At 35.8% G+C, this 26289-nt stretch overlaps 1 protein-coding gene across 6 annotated transcripts in view; it reads left to right on the forward strand.

Annotated features, from left to right (window-relative positions):
- Positions 1-26289, forward strand: part of Tanc2 (tetratricopeptide repeat, ankyrin repeat and coiled-coil containing 2) — a 280297-nt gene that overhangs the window by 168594 nt on the left and 85414 nt on the right. For all 6 annotated transcript variants that reach the window (XM_042673733.1, XM_042673734.1, XM_042673735.1 and 3 more), the window contains 2 exons: positions 12936-13217; positions 17436-17569. In XM_042673733.1, coding sequence (XP_042529667.1) covers positions 12936-13217; positions 17436-17569 — 416 coding nt within the window. The remainder of the gene's footprint in view (positions 1-12935; positions 13218-17435; positions 17570-26289) is intronic.

The raw sequence follows: 26289 nt of genomic DNA on the forward strand, positions 1-26289 counted from the left end.
TGCTCAGGCTGGCTTCAAATCACAATCCTCAGATCTCAGCCTCTTGAGTAGTAGCTAAGATTAAAGGCATGAGACACCAACACCTGATGAATTTTGTGAATTGTTAGAGATGCTGTACAGAGTGTAGAAATGAGATCTGGAATAGAAATATGCTTGGAAACCATCACCTGTTAGATAGTTGTAAAAGCTATTAGTCTAATCACTTTTTGAAATTGAGATTCAGTGAAAATTTGCCAGACATTTTTTATGTTGTTTTGTAAGACCTAGTTCAACTTGTTTTACCTTCTTCCAGAAGTCTTTTCTTAGGATAGTAATAGCTGCCTCCATTACTCCTATTCCTGAGCATCAAAAATAAGCAACCGAAGAATGGGCCCTTTTAGAAAAACTCAGTAGACAAGAGACCTTTTCCTTGATTAAATACTTCTTAAGAGCAAATAAACCAGGCATGGTGGTACATCAGCATAATCCCAGCCAGTCAGGAGGCTAAGGCAGGATGATTGCAAGTTTGGTTTTTTTTGTTTGTTTGTTTTATTGTAAAGATACTGTATAGAAGGGTTACAGTTACATGAGTAAGGTAATGAGTACATTTCCTCTTGTGCATTGTTACTCCCTCCTTTGTTTTCCCCCAGTCATCCCTTCCTTCCCCACCTTGCCAACTCTTCCCTCCCCCCCCAAAGTTGTAGAGTTCATTTTTAGCATAGTGTCTTGTACATCTCATTGCTAAAATTGTATCCTTGTTTCAGTATTTTGTTATTTCCTTCCTCTCCCCAAATTAAAAAAAAGTATATACAAGATGCAAGGTACTGGAATCAAATTCAGTGAAAACAGGGGTTATACCAATAGAGAATTGCAAGTTTGAGTCAGCCTGGGCTATGTAGTTGAGACCCTACCACCAGAGAGGGGATGGGGAATAGGAATGAGCTGTAAAAACTACAACAACAACAACAACAAAAACCCTTTTTTCGCATATCAGGTTTTGTCTGAAGCACATGCATTTTTCCTGTTTTGTGTAGTCAATAACATGGGACATGAACCCTAAGAATGAGCCTGAAATTATCTTTGCTCTGAGGACTAGAGTCGCTTTCAGGCTAGACTTTGTAGTCAGTGTGAAAGAATGCCAGCAAATACAACTGTGCTTTTATTTGCACTAGACCTTGGCTGTGTTACACCCTTTCTTCTGCCAGTCCGGTGACTGATTTCCTTAAAAAAAATGATTCATGGTTATTTTCTATGAATAAATATGTGTTAGTCAAAATTCATTTAGAGCTTTCTTATTCCATCTTCCCCTTCCCACTGCCCTCTTGTAGATGTTTATATTCACATATCAGCAGGCAGGTCTTTTAACTAAGTGCATTTTGTTTTTTGGGTTTTTTTTAGAACTTTACTCTTTGTCTTTTAAAAAGGTAAGTATCTTCTGTAAACCCGAGTGGATAATTATAATTAGTGATGAGCTCACAGAGAATAAATTTCCTAGAAAATTCATTTGTTGCTGTAAACATAACTACGTAGAAAAGATGACTACTCTGGAGTTAGAATAGTTCTCATATCCCTTGAAGAAACTGATTTTAAAAGCTTGTCTTATTTGCATGCCCTATTGGAATGCCCTCATCACCTACTCCCAATATTTTGTTAGGAAATTTCCAGATACATAAAAAGAGTTGAGATAATCTTATAATAAACATATCCCAATCACCTTAAGCTTACCATTAACATTTTACTGTCATGTTATTTATATGTCTAAATATTCCTTTGTATGCACATCATTTTAGTAAATGGTAGATTATTGGTTTGAGAAGGGTTGGGTTACATGGTCTTCCTCCTCTGCTGTGGCCCTAGGACTGCTGTCTTCTTGATGGCAGGTGTACAAAAGCTACATACCTGCTGGTACGAATTAGGTCATCTTTTTTTCCTTAGGTCCACTGTAGTTGTATTAATAATTTCTCAGTGGCTTATTTTGGCACCTCTGCCCTAGAAAATCTCTTGAAAACTAGCTAATATCCAAAATAAAGAAACATTTGTTTAGGAATACAAACCCTACATAGAATTTTCATTACTTCCATGCCTCACGATACAGAAAAACAGTCCTAAATTTATAACTTGGTGCATAAACATATGACTTCCTTTATCATATTAATCTAACAAAAGTCATAGGTTCTGAGGTGTACAGGAACTGTTTCTGGTATGCACAGTTGTTTCACCAGATGGTACTAGTCTAATTTTGTCTGTGTTCTTCTCCTGATACTTTTGTGACTAGATTACATTTTTAGAAAAAAAAATTAAAATAACTTTTAAATGTCAGAGTTTTCTCAGGAGGCTAAAATATGATGAAGAATTATGTCAGTATGAGATTATGCTATCTTCCTTCCCATTGGAGTTTTCCAAGTAGGTCTTGCTTTGAACTTGAACTTTAAACCTCCTATTTTACTTCCCTCATGCTGGGATTAGTCATGAACTCCACATCAGGCACAATTATTTATCTGAATAAGAATTTTTCTCACCAGGTGCTAGTGGCTCACACCTATAATCCTAGCTACTCAGCAGTCTGATATCTGAGGACTACAGTTTAAACCCAGATGGTGCAGACAAATCCAAGAGACTCTTACCTCCAATTAACCAGCAAAGTGCCAGAAGTGGAGGAATGATTCAAGTGGTAGAGTACAAGACTTGAGCAAAAAAGAAATCACCTTGGCCCTGAGTTCAGGCCCTAGTACTGGCACAATTTTTTTTCTCTTAAGACTAAAGCCTTTTAAGTTCAATACCTATTATAAATTGGTATCAGTTATTCATGAAAGCCTCCTTTGAAACAAAATGTAATCTTAGCCTGAAGAGCTAAAAAAATATTCGCCAACATTGCAAAAACAACAACCAGTATGGTGCTAGCAAACACACACACACACACACACACACACACACACACACACACACACACACACACACACACACACACACACACACACACACGCAGTGTACTAGGACACAGAGTCCAGACAAAAACCTATACACCCATGGCCAATCACTTCCCAACAAGGGCACCAAGTCTACTTAATGAAAAATAGTGATTTCTTCAGTAATAGTGCTGAGACAACTTGAGTAGCTACATATAAAAAAATGAAGTTAAGCCCTGCCTTACATAGATGTAAAAGTTAGCTCAAAATTACTTACCCTAAACATAAGATGTAAAATAATAAGATGATTAGGAAAAATCATAGGTGTAAATCCTCTTGATCTTTATTGGTTAATAGTCTTAGCTGTGATACAAATACTAGTAACCACAACAACAAATAATTTATTCAAAATTGAAAATTTAATACAACAAAAGATGCTGTCAAGAGAGTGAAATGACAACCTACACAATGCAGGAAATATTTGTAAATCATGGTTAGGGTCTGATATCCAGCATATATTTATTTTTATTTTTATTTTTTTGGGTCCGGTCATGGGACCTGAACTCTGGGCCTGGGCACTTGTCTTAGCTCTTCAACTCAAGGCTAGCGCTCTACCACTTGAGCCACAGAGCCATTTCCGGCTTTTTTCTTTTTGCTTATGTGGTGCTGAGGAATCAAACCCAGGGACTCATGCTGCAAGGCAAGTGCTCTACCACTGAGCCACCTTCCCAGCCCCTCCAGCATATATTTTTAAAAAGCCACTCCTACAAGCCAGACCCAGGTGGTTCACGCCTCTAATCCTAGCTGCTTAGGAGGCTGAGATCTGGGGATCTCAAGGCAAGAAAGTCTGTGAGACCCTTATTTCCAATTAACCACCAAAAAGAAATCCAGAAATGGGAGCTGTGGCTCAAAGTGGTAAAGCACTTGAACATGAAAGCACAAAGCAGTGCCCAGGCCCTGAGTTCAAGCCATAGGACTGGCAAACAAAAAACTTCTTACAATTCAGTAACAACAAGATAAATTTTTAAATGAACAAAAAAAAACTTGAATAGGCATTTCTCAAAAGAAGCTATACAAATGATCAACTAGCACATGAAGAGATATTCAATACACTGAGATACCATTTCACATCTGGCAAGGATGTTGAAAAATAGAAATTTATGTATTTTGCATGGTAAAAATGTAAACTAGTGTAGCCACTGTAAACTAACACAGCCACAGGATAGAATTGTTATGTGATCCAATAGTTCAGTTCCTAAAGTGGAAGAACTGAAGAATAGTACTGCTTATAGTAGAATATTTACAGAATCCAAGAAGTAGAAACAACCTAAATATCCATCAGTGAATGATTGGATGTACATTGTAGTATATATCAGTAATATATGTTATTTAGCCTTTTTTAAAAGTGCTAATATAAACTACAGCACAGGTGAACCTCAAATTAAGCCAGATGAGAGAAGCCAGACACAAAATATCAGGCAGAGTATGTAAGATATCCAAATAGATTAATTTATAAAAATAAAAACTAGATTGTTGGTTGAAGATTCAAAGTAAAGAATAGGGAATGTTCATTTTGAAGTGATGGATTTTCTTGTGGAGTAACTAAAATGTTTTGGAGTTAAATAGATGTGATAGTTACAAAACACTGTGATTATACTAGATACTGTTGAGTTGCACACTTTTAAAATGATTAATTTTGTGTTGTATGAATTGTACCTCAATAGGAAAAAAGCAATATAAATAATTTTGTGAATAATATTTGTCATAACCTACTAGGCCAAGTGTTATAGAAGGTACAAATGCTATGATTTCCCTTTCATTTCATCCCTAGTTTGTGCTTAAAATTCTGTTAGACATTGCTCTTGCAATCATGAGTTTGCAATCTGATTGGAAAAATAAGATTTAAAGTGTTGATAAGGACTAGAGCCACAGCTCAGTAGAGAAGCACTTGCCTCGCATGCATACTGTTCCCAGCACCACCACCACTGTCTCATAAATAAATAAATAAAATAAATAGGCTACCTAGCTAGTTAGCAAGCTTAGCTAGTTAGCAAGCTTAGCTGTATGCCAGGGACTCACAGCTGTAATCCTAGCTATTCAGTAGTCTGAGATTCAGAGTACAGTTTCAGGTCAGCCCTTGTACTCCATCTCCAAAAGAAACAAAAAGAATGGCTGAAGGCATGGCTCAAGTAGTTTAAGCTCCAACCATGAGTAAGCAAGCCAATCTAACACAAGGCCTTGAGTTCAAACTCTAGTACCACTCCCCCACAAAAAGCTCAGTAAAGTGAACAGTTTATAAACTAGCATTTAACCAGCATGTAATTAATCATTAAACTACATGATATATTTTGGGAAGAGGAAAATAAATAAGGACTAAATTAAAGAAGATATCAAGAAGGGATTTGAATAGAAGAAAATGGTCATTTTGAATAAGAGATACATCTTGAACTAAGGCACAGGAATGGAATAGATCACATTTTATCAAGACACAATAAGGATATTGCTGTGTCTCCCTCATATGATAGTCCAAGGTGAGCTGTGAGAAGTAGAGATAGAGCTGAGTTATATTACAAAAAGCCTTGAGAATTTAAGGAAGATCCTAGATTCAATACGGTGGAAAATTGGGCCGCAATCATAGTAATGAGAGATTGAGCTTGTAGAATATGTATCATGGCATGATCAAGGCAGGAAGCAAAGTCATGGAAGCCACATAGGAAACCAGAGGAGTAAAAGAAAAAGCTTGAAGTAAGTGGGAACAATTTGAAGAACAGAGGTGACTGATGTAAGAGATTTTTCAAAGAAAAAAATCCAACAAAACTTGGAGACTGGCTGGGATTGCTAGAACAAGTTTGACTTAAATAACAGGAACTTGCACTTTAATTATATTCTTAAAATATGTGGGCTTTGACACAATGACAAAACACTTCACTTTTCTCTCCCCTAGTATATAAAGTTTCTTTTAATAAAGCTCTCTTGATACCCTTCTTCAGTATTCATTCATTCAAAAAGTATTCATCAAAGTTTTACTATGTACCCCAGATTGTAGGCTCCTGCCTTCTTGTTGCATTCTAACTAAGAAGAAAAGTATAAACAAGAAAAAATAATATATTGGATTTCAATTTGTGTTGAGAAAATAAGAAAATAAAATTATTTTTAAAAAGGAAGGAATGTTTTTGGTAAATTCTCTGATAGAAACAAGCCGATTGTCTCTGAGGAAAACAAGCTCTCATTTTAAAAAAATGATGAAAGTGGAGAACAAACTTTTAAGTTTACCAAAGTTAATCTATTTCATAAAGAAACATTTAAGTTAAACCAAAAGAATGAAAAGGAGCCTGCATATGAACAGTCAACAAAAGAGCATCACTAATAGTCTTTTCCACCTGGAAAAGAAAGTGCTCAAGAAACAAAGACCAGTATAGATTGGGTTTAGGGGGAGGGGGGAAGTAATGTGAGATGCCTAAAGTGGTAACCAGATTCAAAACATTCAGAGTTCTGAGGACTTGGGAGGGACTTTTGATTTTATTCTAAATGTGTAGAGAGCCACTGGAGAATTTTGTGTAGGAAGGACAAACCGATACAAGTCAGTATTGTCATTCCAGTCCAGTGATAATTTGTAAGAAAGGTCCCTTTTACTCTCTGTTTTGTTAGTGCATATCTTGTGAGCTCTTAAATTGACCTACTGCCCTTTCCTACGTGAGTAAATACATCAACTCATAATAATTTGTGTCTATACAAATTTGTGTAATACAAGAATAGAATCAGCTGGGCTGGGAATATGGTTTAGCAGTAGAGTTCTTGCCTAGCATGCATGAAGCTCTGTGTTCAATTCCTCAGTACCACATAAACAGAAAAAGCCGGAAGTGGCTCTGTGGTTCAAGTGGTAGAGTGCTAGTCTTAAGCAAAAGAAGCTCAGGGACAGTGTTTAGGCCCTGAGTTCAAGCCCCAGGACTGGCAATAAATTTTTTTTTTTTTTTGTCGGTCGTGGGGCTTGAACTCTGGGCCTGGGCGCTGTCCCTCAGCTCTTCAGCTCAAGGAGAGCGCTCTACCACTTGAGCTACAGCACCACTTCCGGTTTTCTGGTGGTTTATTGGAGATAGGAGTCTTACGGTCTCTCCTGCCCGGGCTGGCTTTGAACCGCGATCCTCAGATCTCAGCCTCCTGAGTAGCTAGAATTACAGGCGTGAGCCACCAGCGCCCGGCTAATAAAATTTTTAAAAAGAGCATTACCAGCTAGCCTACCTAGTCCCTATATCCTCCATATTCCTCTTCTCTATGATCTGTATAACATAAAGTAAACAAGTAGAGGACTTAGTGGTTTTTTATTTTCTGTAGCATTCAAACTGAAAGTTGAGGCCATGAAAGAATGTAAAACTTTATTGGTATGGTTCTTTTATTTTTCTGTAGAGATTAACTCTGTAGAGAGTAATTTGCCACAGATAAAATTTAAATTTCTGTACACCCTGATGTATCCACAGTTTTGTCTTTCCTTCTATATGCTAAGGGTTTGTCTCTAATTTTTATTTAGAGGTAAAGACCTATATATATAAAAACAAAAGTAATTTGGAAAACTAATTTGCATCTAATAGTAAGTCTGCTCTTGATATATAGAGATGTTGGTTCTCCTTAGTTCCATATTACCTTAGACTTGAAACGGGAAAAATCTTTGATTTTTTCCATGTCCTACTAATCCTTTGATAGGTTCTATATATCCTTCCACTCTTTCAAATGTTCATTGGCATCTTTCTGTTTCATGGCTTCCATTATATTTTCCAAGACTTCTGCAATGAATAGTCTTTAAAGTATCTCCAATCTTCATCTTCCTTTTCCACTGAACCTGCACTCGTGTTAGATTTACTTTCATGCAGTTATAAGCATATTTTTATCAAAATATGTGATTAATATAGTTAAAAATACTTATATATAAGTCATAAATAAGGTCAGAATAAATCTCTAGGCTTTTTTCCCCAAAAACAAAGTCCAGCTATAAGGAAGCAGTCTGTATAGTATGTGAGTGAGAGAATTGGTATGTGTACATCTGTGCGTTTGTGTGTGTGTGTGTGTATGTGTGTGTGTGTGCGCGCGCGCATGTGTGAGACTGTCTTTCTGTCTATATTCAAGGGCTTCCAAATCTCAGTAGTATATATCCTTATACTACCATCTCTTAATTTTTCATCACCACTTTATCATACTCATCCGGGTCCAGCATGGAGACTGCACTCAGTTCAGTGGGTATACAACAGGCCTTGTGGGTACTAACATTGACAAGTTGACCATGGTCTACACAGTCTAACATAGTAGGTACAGCTGACGTGGTCTGTCAGTGTAAAGGGGTAGTGTGTGGCAGTAGAATAGCCTGATGGGCCACAATCCAGTGAATCTTACCCATGTCACTGGAGTTAGATCCACTTTAAATGGGTATCATTGCCTACTAAAGGAGCTATAAACCAGCTATGCAGCCTAATATTCAGAGTGTCTTGACAAAACTGATTTTGTTATTAATCATTCTGTAGTACATTAGAGTTGAATATCCCTTATCAAAAATGTTAAGGATCAAAAGTGCTTCAAATTTTTGATCATTTTGAATTTCAGATTTGTTGGTTAGGGATATTTATCCTGAAACTAAAATAATTAAAATTTTAAAGTTAAATATGTGGGTTTTTTTCATTTGTAAGAAATCTATATACACTTTTTAATTTTAATTTTTGTCAGTCATGGAATTTGAACTCAGGGCCTGGGCACTGTCCCTGAGCTCTTTTGCTGTAGGCTGTTTCTCTACCGCTTTGAGCCACAGCTCCACTTTTGATTTTCTAGTGGTTACTTGTAGGTAAGTCTCATGGACTTTCCTACCTGAGCTGGCTTTGAACCACAGTCCTTAGATCTCAGCCTACTGATTAGCTAGGATTACACCAGCACCCAGCTATATAAATTATTGTAGTAAACAAATACTGAACATACATATACTTGTTTGTTTCAGTTAACTGGTTAATTCATTGTTGGACTTGGTAGTAGTTATTTTATGACAGAAGAATTAATGATTTTCATTATTTGTTTCTTTTGTCTATGGGTAAAATATTCATATTAAAAACTACATTTAGGCTGGGAATGTGGCTTAGTGGTAGAGTGCTTGCCTAGCATGCATGAAGCCCTGGGTTCGATTCCTCAGTACCACATAAACAGAAAAAAGCCCGAAGTGGCACTGTGGCTCAACTGGTAGAGTGCTATCCTGGAGCACAGAGACTCAGGGACAGTGCTCAGGCCCTGAGTTCAAGCCCCAGGATTGGCTAAATAAATAATAAAAACTACATTTTAGAAATACTGGGATTTGAACTCAAGGCCTTAGTGGTAAGCACTCTAGCCCTTAAGCCACAACCCTAAATCTGATTAGCTTTAGAATTTTATTTTTTTTTATTTATTTATTTTGCTTTGGGAAGTTTTGTTTTGTTGGTCCTAGGGTTTGAACTCAGGGTCTGTCCCTGAGCTTTTTTGCTCAAGGCTAGCACTCTACCACTTAAGCTACACCTCTACCTCCGATGTTTTGGTGGTTAACTAGACATAAGAATCTCACAGGCATTCCTGCTCAGGCTGGCTTCAAACCATAATCCTTATATCTCAGCCTTCTGAGTAGCTAGTATTACAGGTGTGAGCCCACTAGTGCCTAGTTGCTTTAGTTATTTTTAAGGTAGGGACTTACGCTTTTGCCCGAGGCCAGCTTCAGACTATGATTCTCCTTACCTCTGCCCCTCACATAGTTGGGATTACAAGGTTGTCCAGCCTGTGCTTGCTTTGTTCTGGTCTTACTAAGTTTTTTTTTCCTTTTTTTAAAATTTATCTTTAAGTAGTTATATAAAGGAGTTTCAAAGCTATCTTTTTTCCTGACTGCCCTCAGATAGGCAGAACCAAAACATTTATTTTTTTTCTCTAGTAGCTAGAATTAAAGATATGAAATATTACACATGGACCTGAAAAATAATTTTTAGAAAATTATTAAAGCTATCATTGATCATGTCATCTCATCATGAACTTGATTGTTGCCCATTTCCTTCCAAAGCACATGTTTTGTTGTAATCATAATATATATGTACATATATAGTATGGTTTTCTACTCTACTATTTTACTAATTTTATATCAACTATTTCTATGATTTTGTAAAAATAGTTATATTTCAGTGCATAGTCTTTTGTAGATATACTTACTATAGGGTACTAAATCATTCTTGTTAACGGGATATATGTTCAAAGAATGTGTGTGTGTGTGTGTGTGTGTGTGAAATCATTTCCTTAGAATGAATTCCCAGAAATAGGAGTTTAAGGTCAAAGTGTTATTTGTTAAATTATTACTATCCCACAACTTACTTCTCTAAAAGTTGGATAATTATGTTCCCAGTAACAACTGAAAAAAAAATTTTCCAAAAGATGATTTTGAATGTTACAGAGGAAAAAAAAAAAAAGGTAAGTGCCAGTGGCTCCCGCCTATAATCCCAGCTACTCAGGAGGCTAAGATCTGAGGATCTCGGTTCAAAGTCAGCCCGGGCAGGAAAGTCCATGAGACTCTTTTCTCTAATAAAGTACTCAAAAAAAGCCAAAAGTGGTACTCTGGCTCAAGTGATAGAGCACTAGCCTTGAGTGAAAAAGTTCAGGGATAATGCGGGGCCCTGTGTTCAACCCCCACAACCAACAAAAAACACTTCTTTAATGGTGTATTTTCTTCAGATTGTATTTCTTTGGTTATTTCTAAGATAAATATTTGTAAATATTTACTTTCTATATTTTATGTAATATCTGGGTTTTTAATGCAATGCTAAGAATTATTATTTTGGGGACTGGGAAGGTGGCCCAGTGGTAGAGCACTTGCCTTGCATGCAAGAGGCCCTGGGTTCGATTCCTCAGCACCACATAAGCAGAAAAAAAAGCCGGAAGTGGCGCTGTGGCTCAAGTGGTAGAGCGCTAGCCTTGAGCTGAAGAGCTAAGGGACAGCACCCAGGCCTAGAGTTCAGGCCCATGACCGGACCCCCCAAAAAAAATTATTATTTTCAAGTTATTTGATGTATTTCTGAGGAAAATGAAATACAATAGTACTTGTTTTGGATTATTAAAGCATATTATGTAATCTGGGTGATGATGCCCCAAGCCAGTAATCCTAGCTACTCAGAGTCTGAGATCTGAGGATCATGGCTCAAAGCTAGCCCAGGCAGAAAGTCTGTGAGACTCTTATCTCTAATAAATTACTAGAAAACCAGTGGCACTGTGGCTCCAAGTAAGTAGAGCACCAACCTTAAGCAAAAGGAGCTCGGGGCCAGCACCCAGGACCCAACCAAGTTCAAGCCTTACAACCAACTAAATAATAATTTAATTAAAAATAAATATAAAGGATATTAGATCCTAATATTTCCATTAAATCTCTATAGTTATTATTTTTGTTGGTTTTTGTTTTTTTGCAGTTCTAGGCTCTGAACCCAAAACTTGCATATGCAACACAAAGGTTCTCTACACAAATCCCCCCACTTAAGGATTTTCAGACTCAGTTCTCTAAACAGATATAAATCAAAAAATTGTAAGAGACCATGTAGTGGTGTCTCCAAAGTGCTGCACCACACACACACACTTTAGTGAGAAGTTGAAGGCATTTTAAAATTAAGATAGGAAATATCTGTTTCTGTTGTCAGAATTTAGTCTTACAGTTTTAATTATTGGTACTGCTTTTTCAAATGTGAAGTTATCATTCTAATGACTTCAAGGCACTTATAAATAGGAGTATATATGTGTGTATCTATGTTTTCTCAAGTAGGCTACCTCTTTGTAATCCCATTTTATGATGTAAATAATGCTTTAAGTATGTTCAAGAATAATGCAAGTAGTATAATAGATCTCATTTCCCCTTTTTAAAATTTTCATTCTTTTGTTCCACCTTTTTCCCACTCCTGGTCTTTCTTTTTCCAAAATATAAAATAGGGTGAGGGTATGATTCCTTTTCTCTAACTCTTAAGCATTTATTGAGTACCTATGTCATGTGTCAAGGAATTATGCTGTTTGGTAATACAGAAATGATATGGCTTGTTCTAGAAAGAAAAAATAATCTCTCTTAGAACAGTTACTAGATACGCAACTCAAATAAAGATAGTCAAGCAAGATTTCCTTTTACCATCAATATAATTAGAAGTTTGATCTTTGAAATTAACTCACATCTGTTACGCCGTTGAAATTATAGCTCCTGATTGGCCTCTAGCACATCCCATAATTATAGAAGCACAGAAGGGGAAAATCTCTTGAGAAAAGTCACAGGAATCTATCCCCAAGATGTAGATATAAACCCCATAAAAAGCACCCTATTTTAAAATCGGCATGAATGCTATCAGTCCAGATACTATGACATTAGCAAAAGCTTGGCTTATATTTCTTTAACTACTTAATATGTTTAAGACTTCCTAACCTGGGGCTGGGAAGGTGGCTCAGTGGTAGAGTGCTTGCCTCACATGCATGAGGCCCTGCACCACATAAGCAGAAAAAGCTGGAAGTGGTGCTGTCGCTCATGTGGTAGAGTGCTAGCCTTGAGCTGAAGAGCTCAGGGACAGCACCCAGGCACAGAGTTCAGGCCCCATGACCAAAAAAAATAAAAGACTTCCTAACCTATCAGAGCTTTTAGGGACTGGCTTTCCCAAATAATATAATTATTAAATTAAAAACCATAACAACATGATAAACTTAAATGTAAAAGAATTACTGTTTTTATTGATGTTTTTATGTTTGTTTACTGTACATTGCTTCCAACAGCAAGGTACAGGTACAACTATATTTGTTGTTCAATATTGAAATCTGTCCTTACTGTTTGGTAAAGAGATCTGTCTTAAACCCCACAGTAGCCTAGCCTCATGCTCAGAAACTCTACTCTTGTATCTTGCCATAATCCACCATTAAAAGATATAGAAAGAGGGTTATAGACCCCTCACTCTGGAACCCTCATAGTCTTCTAAACTGTTTTCTCTTACTCTCTTTCCCCTACCTTCCACTTGTTGAAAGTTTCATCTAACTTCCTGTCTTATTTTTTCCTTTCAGTTCGCTTTGCACCTTATAGGCCTCCAGATATTTCCCTGAAGCCTCTGCTCTTTGAAGTGCCCAGCATCACTACAGAGTCCGTGTTTGTCGGCCGGGATTGGGTTTTCCACGAAATAGATGCTCAGCTTCAAAGTTCAAATGACAGTGTAAACCAGGGAGTGGTGATTGTGGGAAACATTGGGTTTGGCAAAACTGCCATCATTTCCAGACTGGTGGCACTCAGCTGCCATGGTACACGGATGAGACAGATTGCCTCAGACAGCCCACATGCCTCTCCCAAACGTAAGTATTCCTTTTAAAGAACTTCCTGCTTCTTTGGCAGGCAAGAATGTAATCTGAGTATATCTAACCAATATATCAAAGTTACCTTAAGTGAAACTGAAGAAAGTCTTCCACCTGAAACAGATTTGTGGTTCCTAAGAGTTGTATGACTAGTCTGCTCTTTGGATAGTGACTTCAGCAATTACCTGTAGAGCCATTTATATCTATCCTTGCCAAATTTTGTTCAGCCTATGCCATTTCTTCCCAGCCTTCATTTTTTTGCTGTTGATGTCAGTGTTGTAGTTTGTATGTGAACTTTATTGTGTCCCTGAAGTATTCTCCTGCTTCTTTGTGAAAAGTTACAAGAGTTCTCATGTATGTTGAGGCTTCTTTGATCACTTAACGATCATCACCAGGATCTTGATTATTTCTTTTCAAAATACTCATGCATGGGGCTGGGAAGGTGGCTCAGTGGTAGAGCGCTTGCCTTGCATGCCTGAGGCCTGGGTTCTATTCCTCAGCACCACATAAGCAAAAAGAAAAAAGCCAGAAGTGGCGCTGTGGCGCAAGTGGTAGAGCGCTAGCCTTGAGCTGAAGAGCTGAGGGACAGCATCCAGGCCCAGAGTTCAGGCCCCACAACCGGACCCCAAAAAAAAAAAAAAGGCAAAATACTCATACGTGCCTACTATATGTCAGTTTTATTTAAGTGCTTTAAAAATATTAACTCATACAATCATTATCAACTCAGTGAGGTGCTTTGTTTTGCCTTCATTTAAAATGTAAGTAATCTGAGGCTTAAAGAGGCTAGTAAGTAGGCACTTCCAGGTTTTACAGCCAAAATGGCAAAACTGAGCAATCTAACTTGAGAAACCAGGCTTTCATCCATCTTTCTATGCTGTCTCTTCTTGTTGATGAAATTCAGTCAAGTAAAGACAATAAATGAAAATGTATAAATGTTCTTATTATATTCATTATATCTAGGAAACCAGTCTACCTGGTTTTTGTTCATAATCATAGAACAAAAAAGGAAGATTTTGCTCTAATAGTCCAAATTAGTAATCTGGCCTATCACACACTTAAAATTATTATGTGAGATTATAGTAGTCACAAGGTCTAGAAACTTAACAGCAACTTAACTGAATACTCTCCAAACATCTTGTTCCTATTGAAATTAATAGCTTTCTATCAAGTAGGTAAATTATGTCTGATAAACTTAGGAATGGCTCACATATAGAAGAAAAGTTAATGTCTAAGAATAAAACTAGTTGAATCAAAATACTCTCATAGCCAGGATATGTATGAGTTAATTCTTAGGAGGAATAGTATATCTAGTAAATAAAATACTTCTAAACTAGATCGACATAGTCAAGAATTCAGTATATGTGCCCCAGCACTCAAAATGAATATATAGTACTTTACAGACTTAAGAAATTTCCTATAATTTTTTTATATTTCAATTTTCTTATCTGAAAAATTAAGAAATACGACTAGTCTGTCCTTAAAATTGCTTCTAGAGCTATAGATGTTGTATCTCAATGGTAGAGAGCTTGCTTATCATGAACAAAGCCTTGAGTTCATTCCTTAATACCTCAAAAATAAAATAAATCGCTTCTTACTAAAATTTTGATTCTAAGAACATGTCTAAAAGGTTGGACAAAAAAAATTTCCAATCATACTTCAGTATTTTTCTTTGGGTACTTAAATGTCTATCACCCTAAGAGATGAGTCATTTGAGTGTACAGGAAGGAAAGCCCAGATAGTTAATATGCTGTCTGATCCTTCATATATCAGTATTGCTATTAACAATGGTAGAATCATGCATGACAGAAAATAAATCTCAAGGGTGAGAGCTGTTTTCTTAGAAAGCAAAAGTACCTAATGACACCCCTATCCTCATAAACCTAGACAAGAAAAAGTTATAGAAAAAAAGACTGTGTTATACCCAAGTAAAGATTCTTTAAAAGTAGTTCATTAAATTGTTTTTAAATATCCATTGCCTTCTCTCTACTGAGTATCTCTGGAAACAGTAGGATAGTCCTCATTTCATTGTTGAGTTTATAAATTTGACTTCATAGTTAACTATCTTTTAAAACTTGAAAAGAAATCAAAAAAGATAATGTGTATCTATAAGAATTACATCGAACCAGTATTGCCTTATACAAAATAATCTTTGTTGTAATCTATTTATGTTCAAACTAGTCTGCCACTACCATCTTAATAGTTCTTAAAGAAGAGTCAAGAATAAGTGACTGATAGAATGCAAGCTGTTTTTCAGCTTAAATCTGCTACTATAAGAGCTGACACTGAAAATGTTATTTGAAACAGCACACTTTTTAAAATTAATGAATAAGTTACATTAAACTGGGAAGGTTTATTTGGAACTTTGCTGGATTTCTTAATCCTTCATCAATGATACCAGTGATGTCATTGTGGTAATAATAATACATGGAAAGTTCTTTTGACTTCTCTCTCTACATCATCTGTTGTTCGTTCTTTCGCCTCCTCTTCACTTAGCAGTGCTGCTGCAAAAGATGTGAGCAATTTAGCCTGCAGTGCTTCATTCCTCTACAGCCAGCCTCTCAGTCTGCCCCCTCCTTGTCATTTCCCTTGGAAAGTACAGAAAAGCTGTCAAGACAGACACTATCCTGTCATCCTATTTTCTGCCTGCTCTCCTATCTCTGACTCCTCCATCATTTTTTTGCCACAGCACCCCCTCTCACCAAGACACACAAAGAACAAAAACATTTTGTGAAAATAGACTTATTGCATAATTCAAACATAATTGCATTCACTACAGGTATACTCCATGCAATAGTTAGGGAGGCTTTGCTTAATACAAGTCTATGATTTCCTATCGCTAAAAGTCCTAGTGTAATTACTAGATCTGACCATTCTTAAGTGCTACCAAGTCCCTGAACAGCTGCCAAGTTAAGTAATCCCAGTTCTGCTCTTTTCAAGAGTTGCCACTTTGCTGTGCATACTGATTACTTCCTATTAACTTTTATCTCTATTGTTCTCCAAATACCAAACAAGATATCCAACAAAAAGGAGGGCAATCTCAAAAGGGAAGACCTAGAAGGCAGAGTATGTGGACAGTAGTTACCCACAAAATAAAATTGTAGATAAAAGGAAATGGAGTCAGGAAGAGAGTGAATAGCAGAAGTAATACAGTAACAATCACTAAACTTTACTTCAACACAAATGTCACAAATTCATTTAGACTTTTTCTATTGTATTCACCCTCTGCAGCTATTCAGAACTCTATTCAGTGACCAAAGAATCTACTTCATCAGTTATATAGCAACTCTTACTGGTACAAAGTTAAATATGGACTGTTTTCCCCTATTCCTCCTTTTCAATAGCCATTGGCCACCAAATAACAATCTCAGATCTTTTTTAAAGTATGATCTTATTCATGAATGCAGCCTATAATTTCTAGTAGTAGAAATGTATAAGAGGACAACTGAATTTAAGTTTCTAAAAAAGTCATATGGAACTGTAATTTACACCCCTTACAATTCACCCATTTTAAGTACTCAGTTCAGATCCAGTATGATGGTATATATTTTGTAATCTCAGCACTCAGGAGGTAGAACAGAATTGAGAATTCAATGTCTACCCAGACAATATAATAAGATCCTATCTCAAAAAATATGTAAGCTAAACTGAAATAACAAAGTGCTCAATTAGGATTTTTAGTATATTCACAAGATTATATAACAATCACTATAATGTAATTTTAAAACACTTTCATGCCACTAAAAGAAATCCATGCCTCCTAACATAGATCTCCATTTTCTCTAACCTTGTAGCTTCTGTCTGAGGAAGGCCTTATTTATTTTTCTGTTTCTATGAATTTCCCTATCTTATATATAGCATCATATACTATGTGGATCTTTGTGACTTTGTTTAACAATAGGTAATATGTTCATGGGTCATCTAAGTTACATATAGAGATAGATACCTCATTTTTTTTTATTGTGAAGTAGTAGTTCATTGTACAGAGATGTCACATTTATCAGTCATTAGTTGATAGACTTTTGAGTTGTTGTCATTTTCTGCTATTATAAATTATGCTTCTATGAACATTGTTGTTCAAGATTTTATGTGGTCATAAAATATATATTCCCTTGAGTATAGAACTAGAATTGGAGTTGCTACATCATACAAATGAAATCTACTCTTTTTTAGTTCAGAATTACGATTATCTGATGCAAACATATTTTCTTTTTAATCCAGACGTGGATGCCAACAGAGAGCTGCCACTGACACAGCCACCTTCAGCCCACTCATCTATCACCAGTGGAAGCTGCCCAGGTACTCCAGAAATGCGCAGGCGGCAAGAAGAGGCAATGCGAAGACTAGCCTCACAGGTACAATAGGATTTCCAAATTGGGGACATGCTAGTTACATTTTAACACCAAGTCAAATACCAAGACCCTTGGGCAAAATTGAACAAAAAGCATGTATCCATGACAGCATAAAGAAAAATTTCTCTTTTTCTCTTCTGCTGTTACTATGATGGAATAAGAATGTTAGAATTGGAAATACTTAGAAATAAAATACTCCCATGAACAGGTAAAGAAATTGAGACTCAAAGAACTATATGGTTGCAGGGTACCAGTGGCTCACACCTGTAATCCTTGCTACTCACGAGGCTGAGATCTGAAGACCACAGTTCAAAGCCAGCCCGGGCAGAAAAATTCTCATGAAACTCTTACCTCCAATTAACTAAAAATCAGTAGTGGAGCTGTGGCTCAAAGTAGTAGAGCTTTAGCCTTGAACAAAAGAGATTACAGATAGCACCCAGGCCCTGGGTTCAAGGCCTATAACCTAGCAAAAAAAAAAAAAAAAAAAAGAACTACATGATTTATCGAAGATCACAATACAAATAATCAATAGTTGTTTTTTTTAAGCCAGGCATGTTGGTATATACCTGTAATACCAACACTCAAGGGACTGAAGTATGAGGATCAAAAGCTGAAAGACTAGAATATGTAACAAGACTGTCTCCAAAAAAGTTTTAATTGTCATTTCTAGCTTTTCATGATATTTTTATGTTTGATTGAATTTGAAATTTATATTTTTCTCAAACTAACATGCACATTCATTTTTTTCCACAGAACAGATACCCCTTTCTCAGAATAGCTTCTCTGATTTTATGTCCATTTTTCTAAATAATATTAATATGTTGCTGTAACTTTTCTCATCCATTTGTACATTATCTCTGATTAATATAGTTGATAACAGTTAATCTTTTTAATTTTCCTCTACCATTACCTCGATACATATATATCAGGAGCCTTTATTTAATCCCTATTAGCTGCCACGCAATTATGTTTCACTCCCTCTGGAACAAGGGAAAATATTTCCTTTTTGAACATTTTGTTTTTCCTCAGATTTATGAAATATCTCATTTAAAAATTCACTCATTTTCCTTCAAGCTTTTGACTAAGTCATTTCTAACCATTTGTATAGTTTTATAAAATGCTTTTCATTGGTGCCACTTTTCATTTACATTTTTCCCCCTAGAGATTTCCACTCTAGAACCTTCCATGATGCTTAACTTGTGCTCTGGATACTTTTTTTTTTTTGTAAAAAATATATATTAAAGAATCAGTTTCAAAGGGAAAAATTTACATCATAATCCAAAATATTGGCTTATTATTCTTCTCTTTATTTAAAGTTTATTTTCTTTTTTTATTGTGAAAATACTGTACAGAGGGGTTACAATTACATGGACAAGATAATGAGTACATTTCTTATTAAGCATTGTAGCCTCCTTCTTTGTTTCCCCTTCCCATCCCTTCCCATCCTCCCCCTGCCCCCCCCACCTAATTCTCCCCACCCCCTCTCCCCACCCCACACCAAAGTTGTAAAGTTTGTTTTCAACATAACAACTCGTACATCTCATTGTTGCAGTGGGTCCACCTGTATCCCTATTTAAACGATTTGCTTTTCTGGATACTCTTAAGGCTTATCATTTGCTTATAGTGAAAATTCATACCCCGTGTCATCTTTGTTCCTGATTCTGTCATTTTATCCCATTGGTAGAACACATCTTCTAGTAGCTTCCTAAGAAAGATACATATGTTTTTATGAGGCCGAAGATTTCTAAATGTATCTCAATGCTATATTCATATTATACGGTTTACATAATTTATCATTCTAGGCTAAAAGTTGTCTTCCATCAGAATTCTGAAGGCATTGCTTCATTGTCTTGAGCTTCTAATGTTGTTATTAAAAATTGTCATACTGAAAAAAAAATTGTCATACTGTTCTTACTAAAAATTCTTTATATATACCCTTTTCTCTATAGAAGTTTTTAGGATCTTCTTTTAATCACCATTACTCTTAGGTCTTTTTTGTTTCATTTATTATGTTAGTACAAAACAAATCCTGGATATATTCTTCAGTTCTATAAAATGCTGCTGTATTATTTATTAATGGTTTCCTTTCTCTGTTTCTGCAACTTCTATTTAATCAAATGTTAGATTTCCTGTACTTGTGCTCTATAGTTTTCTTAATTTTTCTCCCTCATTTCCTGTAATTTTACTCTTAGTTTGAGGATTTATTTTTTTACCTAGCTTTGATAGATTGCTTAAACATTATCTTACCATTTTACAAAGTATTTTGTGTTGATTATCATAACTTTAATTTCCAATAGCTCTTCTTCTGAAGTTTTCCCCTTTCTGTAGCATCTTGTTCTTGTTTTAAGCATATATTCGCATTCCCTTAATGGCTAGACCTTAAAAAACCGATACAAAGCTTATGTATGTTTAATTCAGTAAGATGACCCTTCCATTATTTAAAATACCCAGAAGTCAATGTCCATAAGTACTGTTCACATCCTCTAACAAAGAATTCTCTACTCTCTTGCTTAGAGAATATATAGGCTAGATGCCAGCATTCTGAAATTGGGCAGGAAAGACCTGGATTTCAACATTCATTTGCTGACTTTTATTGAAGACCCATATTTTCAACCTTATACTGGTTCCCTGCCTTCCTGTGTTTGCTGTCCCTAATTAATTTTTTATTTCAAAATTAAATCCTCAAATATAGTTTTTCTTATTTGGTTTTTCTAGTAAATATAATTCTTTTTCCAGTGGGTGTTGGGAAGTGGCCAGTTGGCTAGGCAGGCAGACTGGGAGATGGAGATCTGCGGATCTAACTTCTCTTTTTTTTTTTTATATTAATAAGTTTTTTATTGTGAAAATACTGTGCAGAGGGGTCACAATTACATGAGCAAGGTAATGAGTACATTTCTTTTTTTTTTTAATTTAATTTTATTTTATTTGTGAACATACTGTACAGAGGGGTCGGATCTAACTTCTCTTTTATAAACTTCATAGAAACTCAGTTTTCATCATTCTTCCTCTCCTTAATCTTCCTCAGTATCTGTTGTTTCTAATTTCTTTGCTTATCTTGTGTTACAAATCATTTGTAATATTGTCAAGTTCTACTTTCTTCAGAGATATCTAGTCTACTAAGAGTCAGAAGCACATATTTCTTCCAACTACTTTGTTAATTGTCCAGCATCACTTTCAGTTATTTACTTAGAATGTATTAAAGCTCTGATAATCCAGAGCTGGAGATAAAATAAGAATCTCTGCGTTATGTAGCCTATGTTCTCATGGTAGGAGATCAATAAACAAATTAATATATAATGTATCAGATGGTAATAAGTGCTAAGACAATCAGTTAAGTCTCCCTACATCTTAGTCCTTCTCTCATCAAGAGAATCCCAAGATACTTTCTGTATTTGAAAAACACTGAGTATTATAAGTATTAACATTAATACTTACATTTAATTATATTGAATAGTAACTTAATAGTTATATTGTTACAATTATATAATTATTAGAATGTTAATGTTATTAAATATTATATGTGACCCTTTATCCCACTTAAGGAGTGGTGATGATATAATCTCTTAAGCAAACTATAGAGATTAGATTTTTTTCTTTTTTATATTAAATATTGCACAAAAACATCCTTTGGTTAAAATTTATGTCTGTGTCATTATTCAGAAGTTTTAAAATATTCTAAATGTAGGAAATTATTGATTTTGCACTTAGTTTAGAAATACAGTTTAATTTTATAATTATTTCCATTATAAGCAAAATATAAAACTATTTGCACCTGAAGATAGGACGTGTTTAATTTTGCCCTTAGCATTTATGGGGAGGGAGGGAAGGGAGAGAAAGAGGAATTATACCACATTTTGTAGTTCAGTTATCTAAGTTGTGCTATAGAAGTCGAAACAAAACAGCAAGAAGACACTAACTTTTAAATGAGCTTTTCAAACCAGTGGTTTTAGTTTTTGTTTGTTTTGTTGGTAAGAGAGTAATATAGTCTGCAAGAGAGGGAGGGGAGAAGAAAGAGGAGAGAGAGGAGAGAGAAAGAGGAGGAGGAGAAAAGGAAGAAGAGAAGAAGTGAGAGAGGAAGGACAATTATATAGTATATATACACACACACACACACACACACACACACACACACACACACACACACACACACACACACACACACACACACACACACACACACACACACACACACACACACACACACACACACACACACACACACACACACACCTTAGAAGAGAAACTCAGCCTCATACATAACTAGGATGACAGATGTATACCATTACTCCTAACTATTGGTTGAGAAGGAGCCTCACAACGTTTGCCCAAGCAGGCCTCAAACCATGATCCTTCTGATTTCAGTCTACTAAATAGCTTAAACTGTAGGTATGAGCCACTGGTACCTTTTTAAATACAAAAAGAGTGATAGCAACTTCACAGTAATGAAAACATAACAAATCCTTAACTTGAACCAAGTAAACAAGGTCTGCCTCAATCATAATAGGATATGCCAACATCAATAACCCCATGATATACTACTATATTCCACTAAAAGTACTTAATACAATTTTTGTGGTGGTCTTACCACAAAAAAAAAAAATCACAGATCATCAGAAAATACCAGACAAACCTTAAACTAACTGATCAATATTTGAAAATATCTGAATTCTGAAAACTAACTACCAAAGATCTTTTACAGAGAAGAGGAGACAAAGAACAAATTAAATGTCATACGAGGTTCTGGATAGAATTCTGGGCAGGAAAAAACATTATAGAAAAACTAAAGTTAGGGGCTGGGAAGGTGGCTCAGTGGTCGAGCGCTTGCCTTGCATGCATGAGGACCTGGGTTCGACTCCTCAGCACCACATAAGCAAAAAGAAAAAAGCCGGAAGTGGCGCTGTGGCTCAAGTGGCAGAGTGCTAGCCCTGAGCTGAAGAGCTGAGGGACAGCACCCAGGCCCAGAGTTCAGGCCCCACGACCGGACCTCCCCCCCCCAAAAAAAAAACACACACACACACGAAAAACTAAAGTTAGGAAAATGTGTTTAGGTATTATTATTGTGCCAGTCTTAATTTACTGGTTTTGATAATTATGCTGTGGTTATAGAAAATGCTAATAATTAGTAACTGGGTAAGGAATAAATGGAAACTCTGAACTACTTTTTCCTTTTTTGTTTTTTTGTGCCTGTCATAGGGCTTGAACCCAGGCCATGGGTGCTCTTCTTGAGCTCTTTTTTTCTACTTCTGGCTGTTTTGAATAGTTTATTGGTGAAAAGAGTCTCATGGACTTTCCTGCCCAGGTTGGCTTCAATCCTCAGTCCTCAGATCTCAGCCTCCTGAGTGGCTAGGATTACAGTCATGAATCACCAATGCCTGGCTTACTCTACTACTTTTGCAACATTTCCATAAGTCTAAAATTAGCTAAAAGTTAAAAGATAAATAAAAGTCCTATTGGAAAAGAAGAATAGGTTTCCAAACTGGAAAATTACTTAGACAAATAAGCCTGGGAGCTATTCTCAGCTTCTAGTTCCAGAGTGAAGATTAGAGTCAGAACTAAGTGACAAGAGGAAGGGATAAGCCTCCAGGTCCCTACAAACTAAAACCAAAGATCAAACAAGTGTTGAAAGGGTATGTTTTATAGGAAATCAGTCAGGCAGTAGAGAGTGATAGAAAAGGAGACATGACCTAAGAGTGTAAGTGCAGACTGGAAGGAAAGACAATTGCAACTGATTTTAAATGCTACAGGCCAGTCATTATGTAAGCTAGATTTTTCTGTCCAAATCAATTCCAGATATTTAAAACTTTCCCCTTTCAATGTGAGATCAGTTTAAGCCTAAATGGTCTGTGCCGCAGTTTAACCCAAACCTGGAGGCTTTGCTGATAGCATTTATGACAAATTTTGTCATTTCTCAAATATAGTATTAAATCAAAAGATTTTATACACAAGTTTTTCTAACCTTCCGTCTTCTTTCAGTTTTGAATACTATTTATTCTCTCACAGGAAAAACTTAAGATTTGCTTACTCTCTTCTTCCAAAGAATTAGCACAACTATGGCAGTTATATTTTCTTTTTTTTTCTTTTTTTTTTTATTGTGAACATACTGTACAGAGGGGTTATAATTACATTGGCAAGATAATGAGTACATTTCTTATCAAGCATTGCAGCCTCCTCCTTTGTTTACTCTTCACATCCCTTCCCAGCCTCCCGGCAGTTATATTTTCTATCGAATTGTTTCAGTAAATATTGTAGAGGTCTAACATAAGGAAAACATGATAAAAATAATGTGAGGAGGGCTGGGAAGGTAGCTCAGTGTTAGAGTGCTTGCCTTGTATGCATGATGCCCTGGGTTCAATTCCTCAGCACCACATAAGCAGAAAAAGCTGAAAGTGATCCTGTGGCTCAAGTGGTAGAGCACTAGCCTTGAGCTGAAGAGCTGATGGACAGAGCCCAGGCCCAAAGTTCAGGCCCCACAACCATCAAAATTAATTAAGGAAAAGGTAGTTAAAAATGAAATGCATTCAGGGAGGAAGAATATTTAAGGAGTAAGAATACAGCAAGGAAAAAGGTTTTACTTGCTAATTTATGGAAATATACTAATTCTGGACCATTGCCAAGAAGTTATGAAAGTAGTGAGTGTAACTTCCTCAAAGTATAAGGAATGCCTCATCAGTTAGTCACGCAGCACTGGTACAAAAGGATACTGAAAAAAATACATATACTTCTAGGTTTGTTTCCTATTTTTACACAGGGGAATCATGGTAGATTGCATCAAGACAAACCTGGGGAATTATAATATATTTGAAAATTTTATGTACATACATATTCTACATAGCTATTTTGAAATGTCTACTTAGTAACCAATTTGGGTGCCACATTGCAAATCTCAGGAAGATGAGTGGTTTTTCTACCCGAATTCTGTGAAGTAATTAAGACTTTATGTTTGGATAAATACTTTAAGGAGAAGCAGTCACAGAAAGCTCATTTTGAATGTTGACCTTTGTTAAATGAAACCTCACTCAGCCAAGTACACATATGACTTTTAATGAATTCAGTAAAAGCATCCTTTTCTAAAATTTCAGAATTTTTATCTTTAAAATGATGTGCCATTACTGTACGTAAAGGACAGATTACAGCAGATTTTCTAAACTATGCTTGGCCTTAACCTGTGAAATCAATTGAAGTAAAATACAATGAAATTTCATATTGATTCAGAGGTTTACTATATACTATTTTAATACATTTTTATTGTAAAAATTCTGTACAGAGGGATTATAGTTACATGAGTAAGGTAATGAGTACATTTCCTGTTGAGCATTCATGCCTCCTCCTTTGTTTTTCCCCTACCATCCCTTCCTTCTCCACCTCCCCAACTACTCAACCCTCCAGAATCCCCCACCCCTGCCCAAGTTGTAAAGTTAGTTTTTAACATAGTGTCTTGTACATCTCATTGTTGCAATGGGTCAACCTGTATCCCTATTTAAACATTTTGTTTTTTCCCTTCCCTCTCCAAACTAGAAAAATGTATATACAAGATGCAGGGCACCAAAATCAAATACAGTGAAAACAGGGGTTATACCGTGGCGGAGGAACATACCAAAGAAACAAAAAAAATCACAAAGTACGTTATAAATACATTAAAAACAATAGCATAAAGGAAAAAAAACATTTATATCCCTATCGTGGTGTTCATTTCACTTAACATCATCTTATATGGTCATATATGCATAGCTTTTGGGCCTTTTAGTATAAGTTTAGGACAAGCAGAAAAGGTCAAAAGTTATATACATAGTATATACTTTTTATCAAGTGGAAACATTATATCTATATCTATATCTATCTATCTATATATATATATATATATATGAACAAAACTAATGATCCTCAGTGTTCAGTGAAGGTACAGATCAATTACTGGTAAGGTTTCTCTTTGGGTTTCTTATATTATCTTTAAGGTAGATAATGAAGCAATGATTGATCTAGTCAGAGAAAAGAATGGAGATTTTTAGGTGTTTTTTAAAAAATGGCATTTCTAGCATATGTTAAAAAGATAGGATGACCGTATTAGTGGGATATTTTCAAAGCAGGACTCTTGAACAGGTGACTGTTGTCTAAGACCTTACAAAAAAACCTGAGTCTCATTAATAAACCCATGGCTAACACTGGGACAGGTCTGTTTCCTATAGGTACAAAGCTACTAGCTAAAAAAAAAGTAAACTTCCATGTTGGTGATGATGAGTGAGAAGGGGGAGGAGTATAGAGATGATGTGATGATGATAATGGTGATATCAACTGATACTGGTGCTGAATCTCTCCTGCTAATGTCATATTTTCTATATATTCTCATCACTTTTCTGAGTAGTAATGAACCAGAAAAGTAGTATAGCTGAGCATATTGATTCATGACTATAAGCTCAGCATTCAGGAGGCTGAATTAGAAGTAAGATCCAGGATAGTATTGACTACAGCAAGAACCTGTCTCAGAAAAAAATTAAAAATATTAAATTAAATAAATATTACATAAGTTATTTTTCAGATAGGGTGTCATGGTTTTTGTCTAGGGATAGCCTAAACAAACACGTTTATAGGTGCTCATATATGTATATTGTGTATTTGAGATAGAGATATTCAAGGCAAAGAGAACAACTAGAAGACAGGAGATAAGGAATGAACTTTGTGTATATTCAAAGATGAAATCATTGCCTAAAACTCTAGGTTCTTGCCAG

The sequence above is a fragment of the Dipodomys spectabilis genome, unplaced genomic scaffold, assembly GCF_019054845.1.
Source record: "Dipodomys spectabilis isolate Male_0828 unplaced genomic scaffold, ASM1905484v1 ptg000018l, whole genome shotgun sequence".
Taxonomy (NCBI): Eukaryota; Metazoa; Chordata; class Mammalia; order Rodentia; family Heteromyidae; genus Dipodomys; species Dipodomys spectabilis.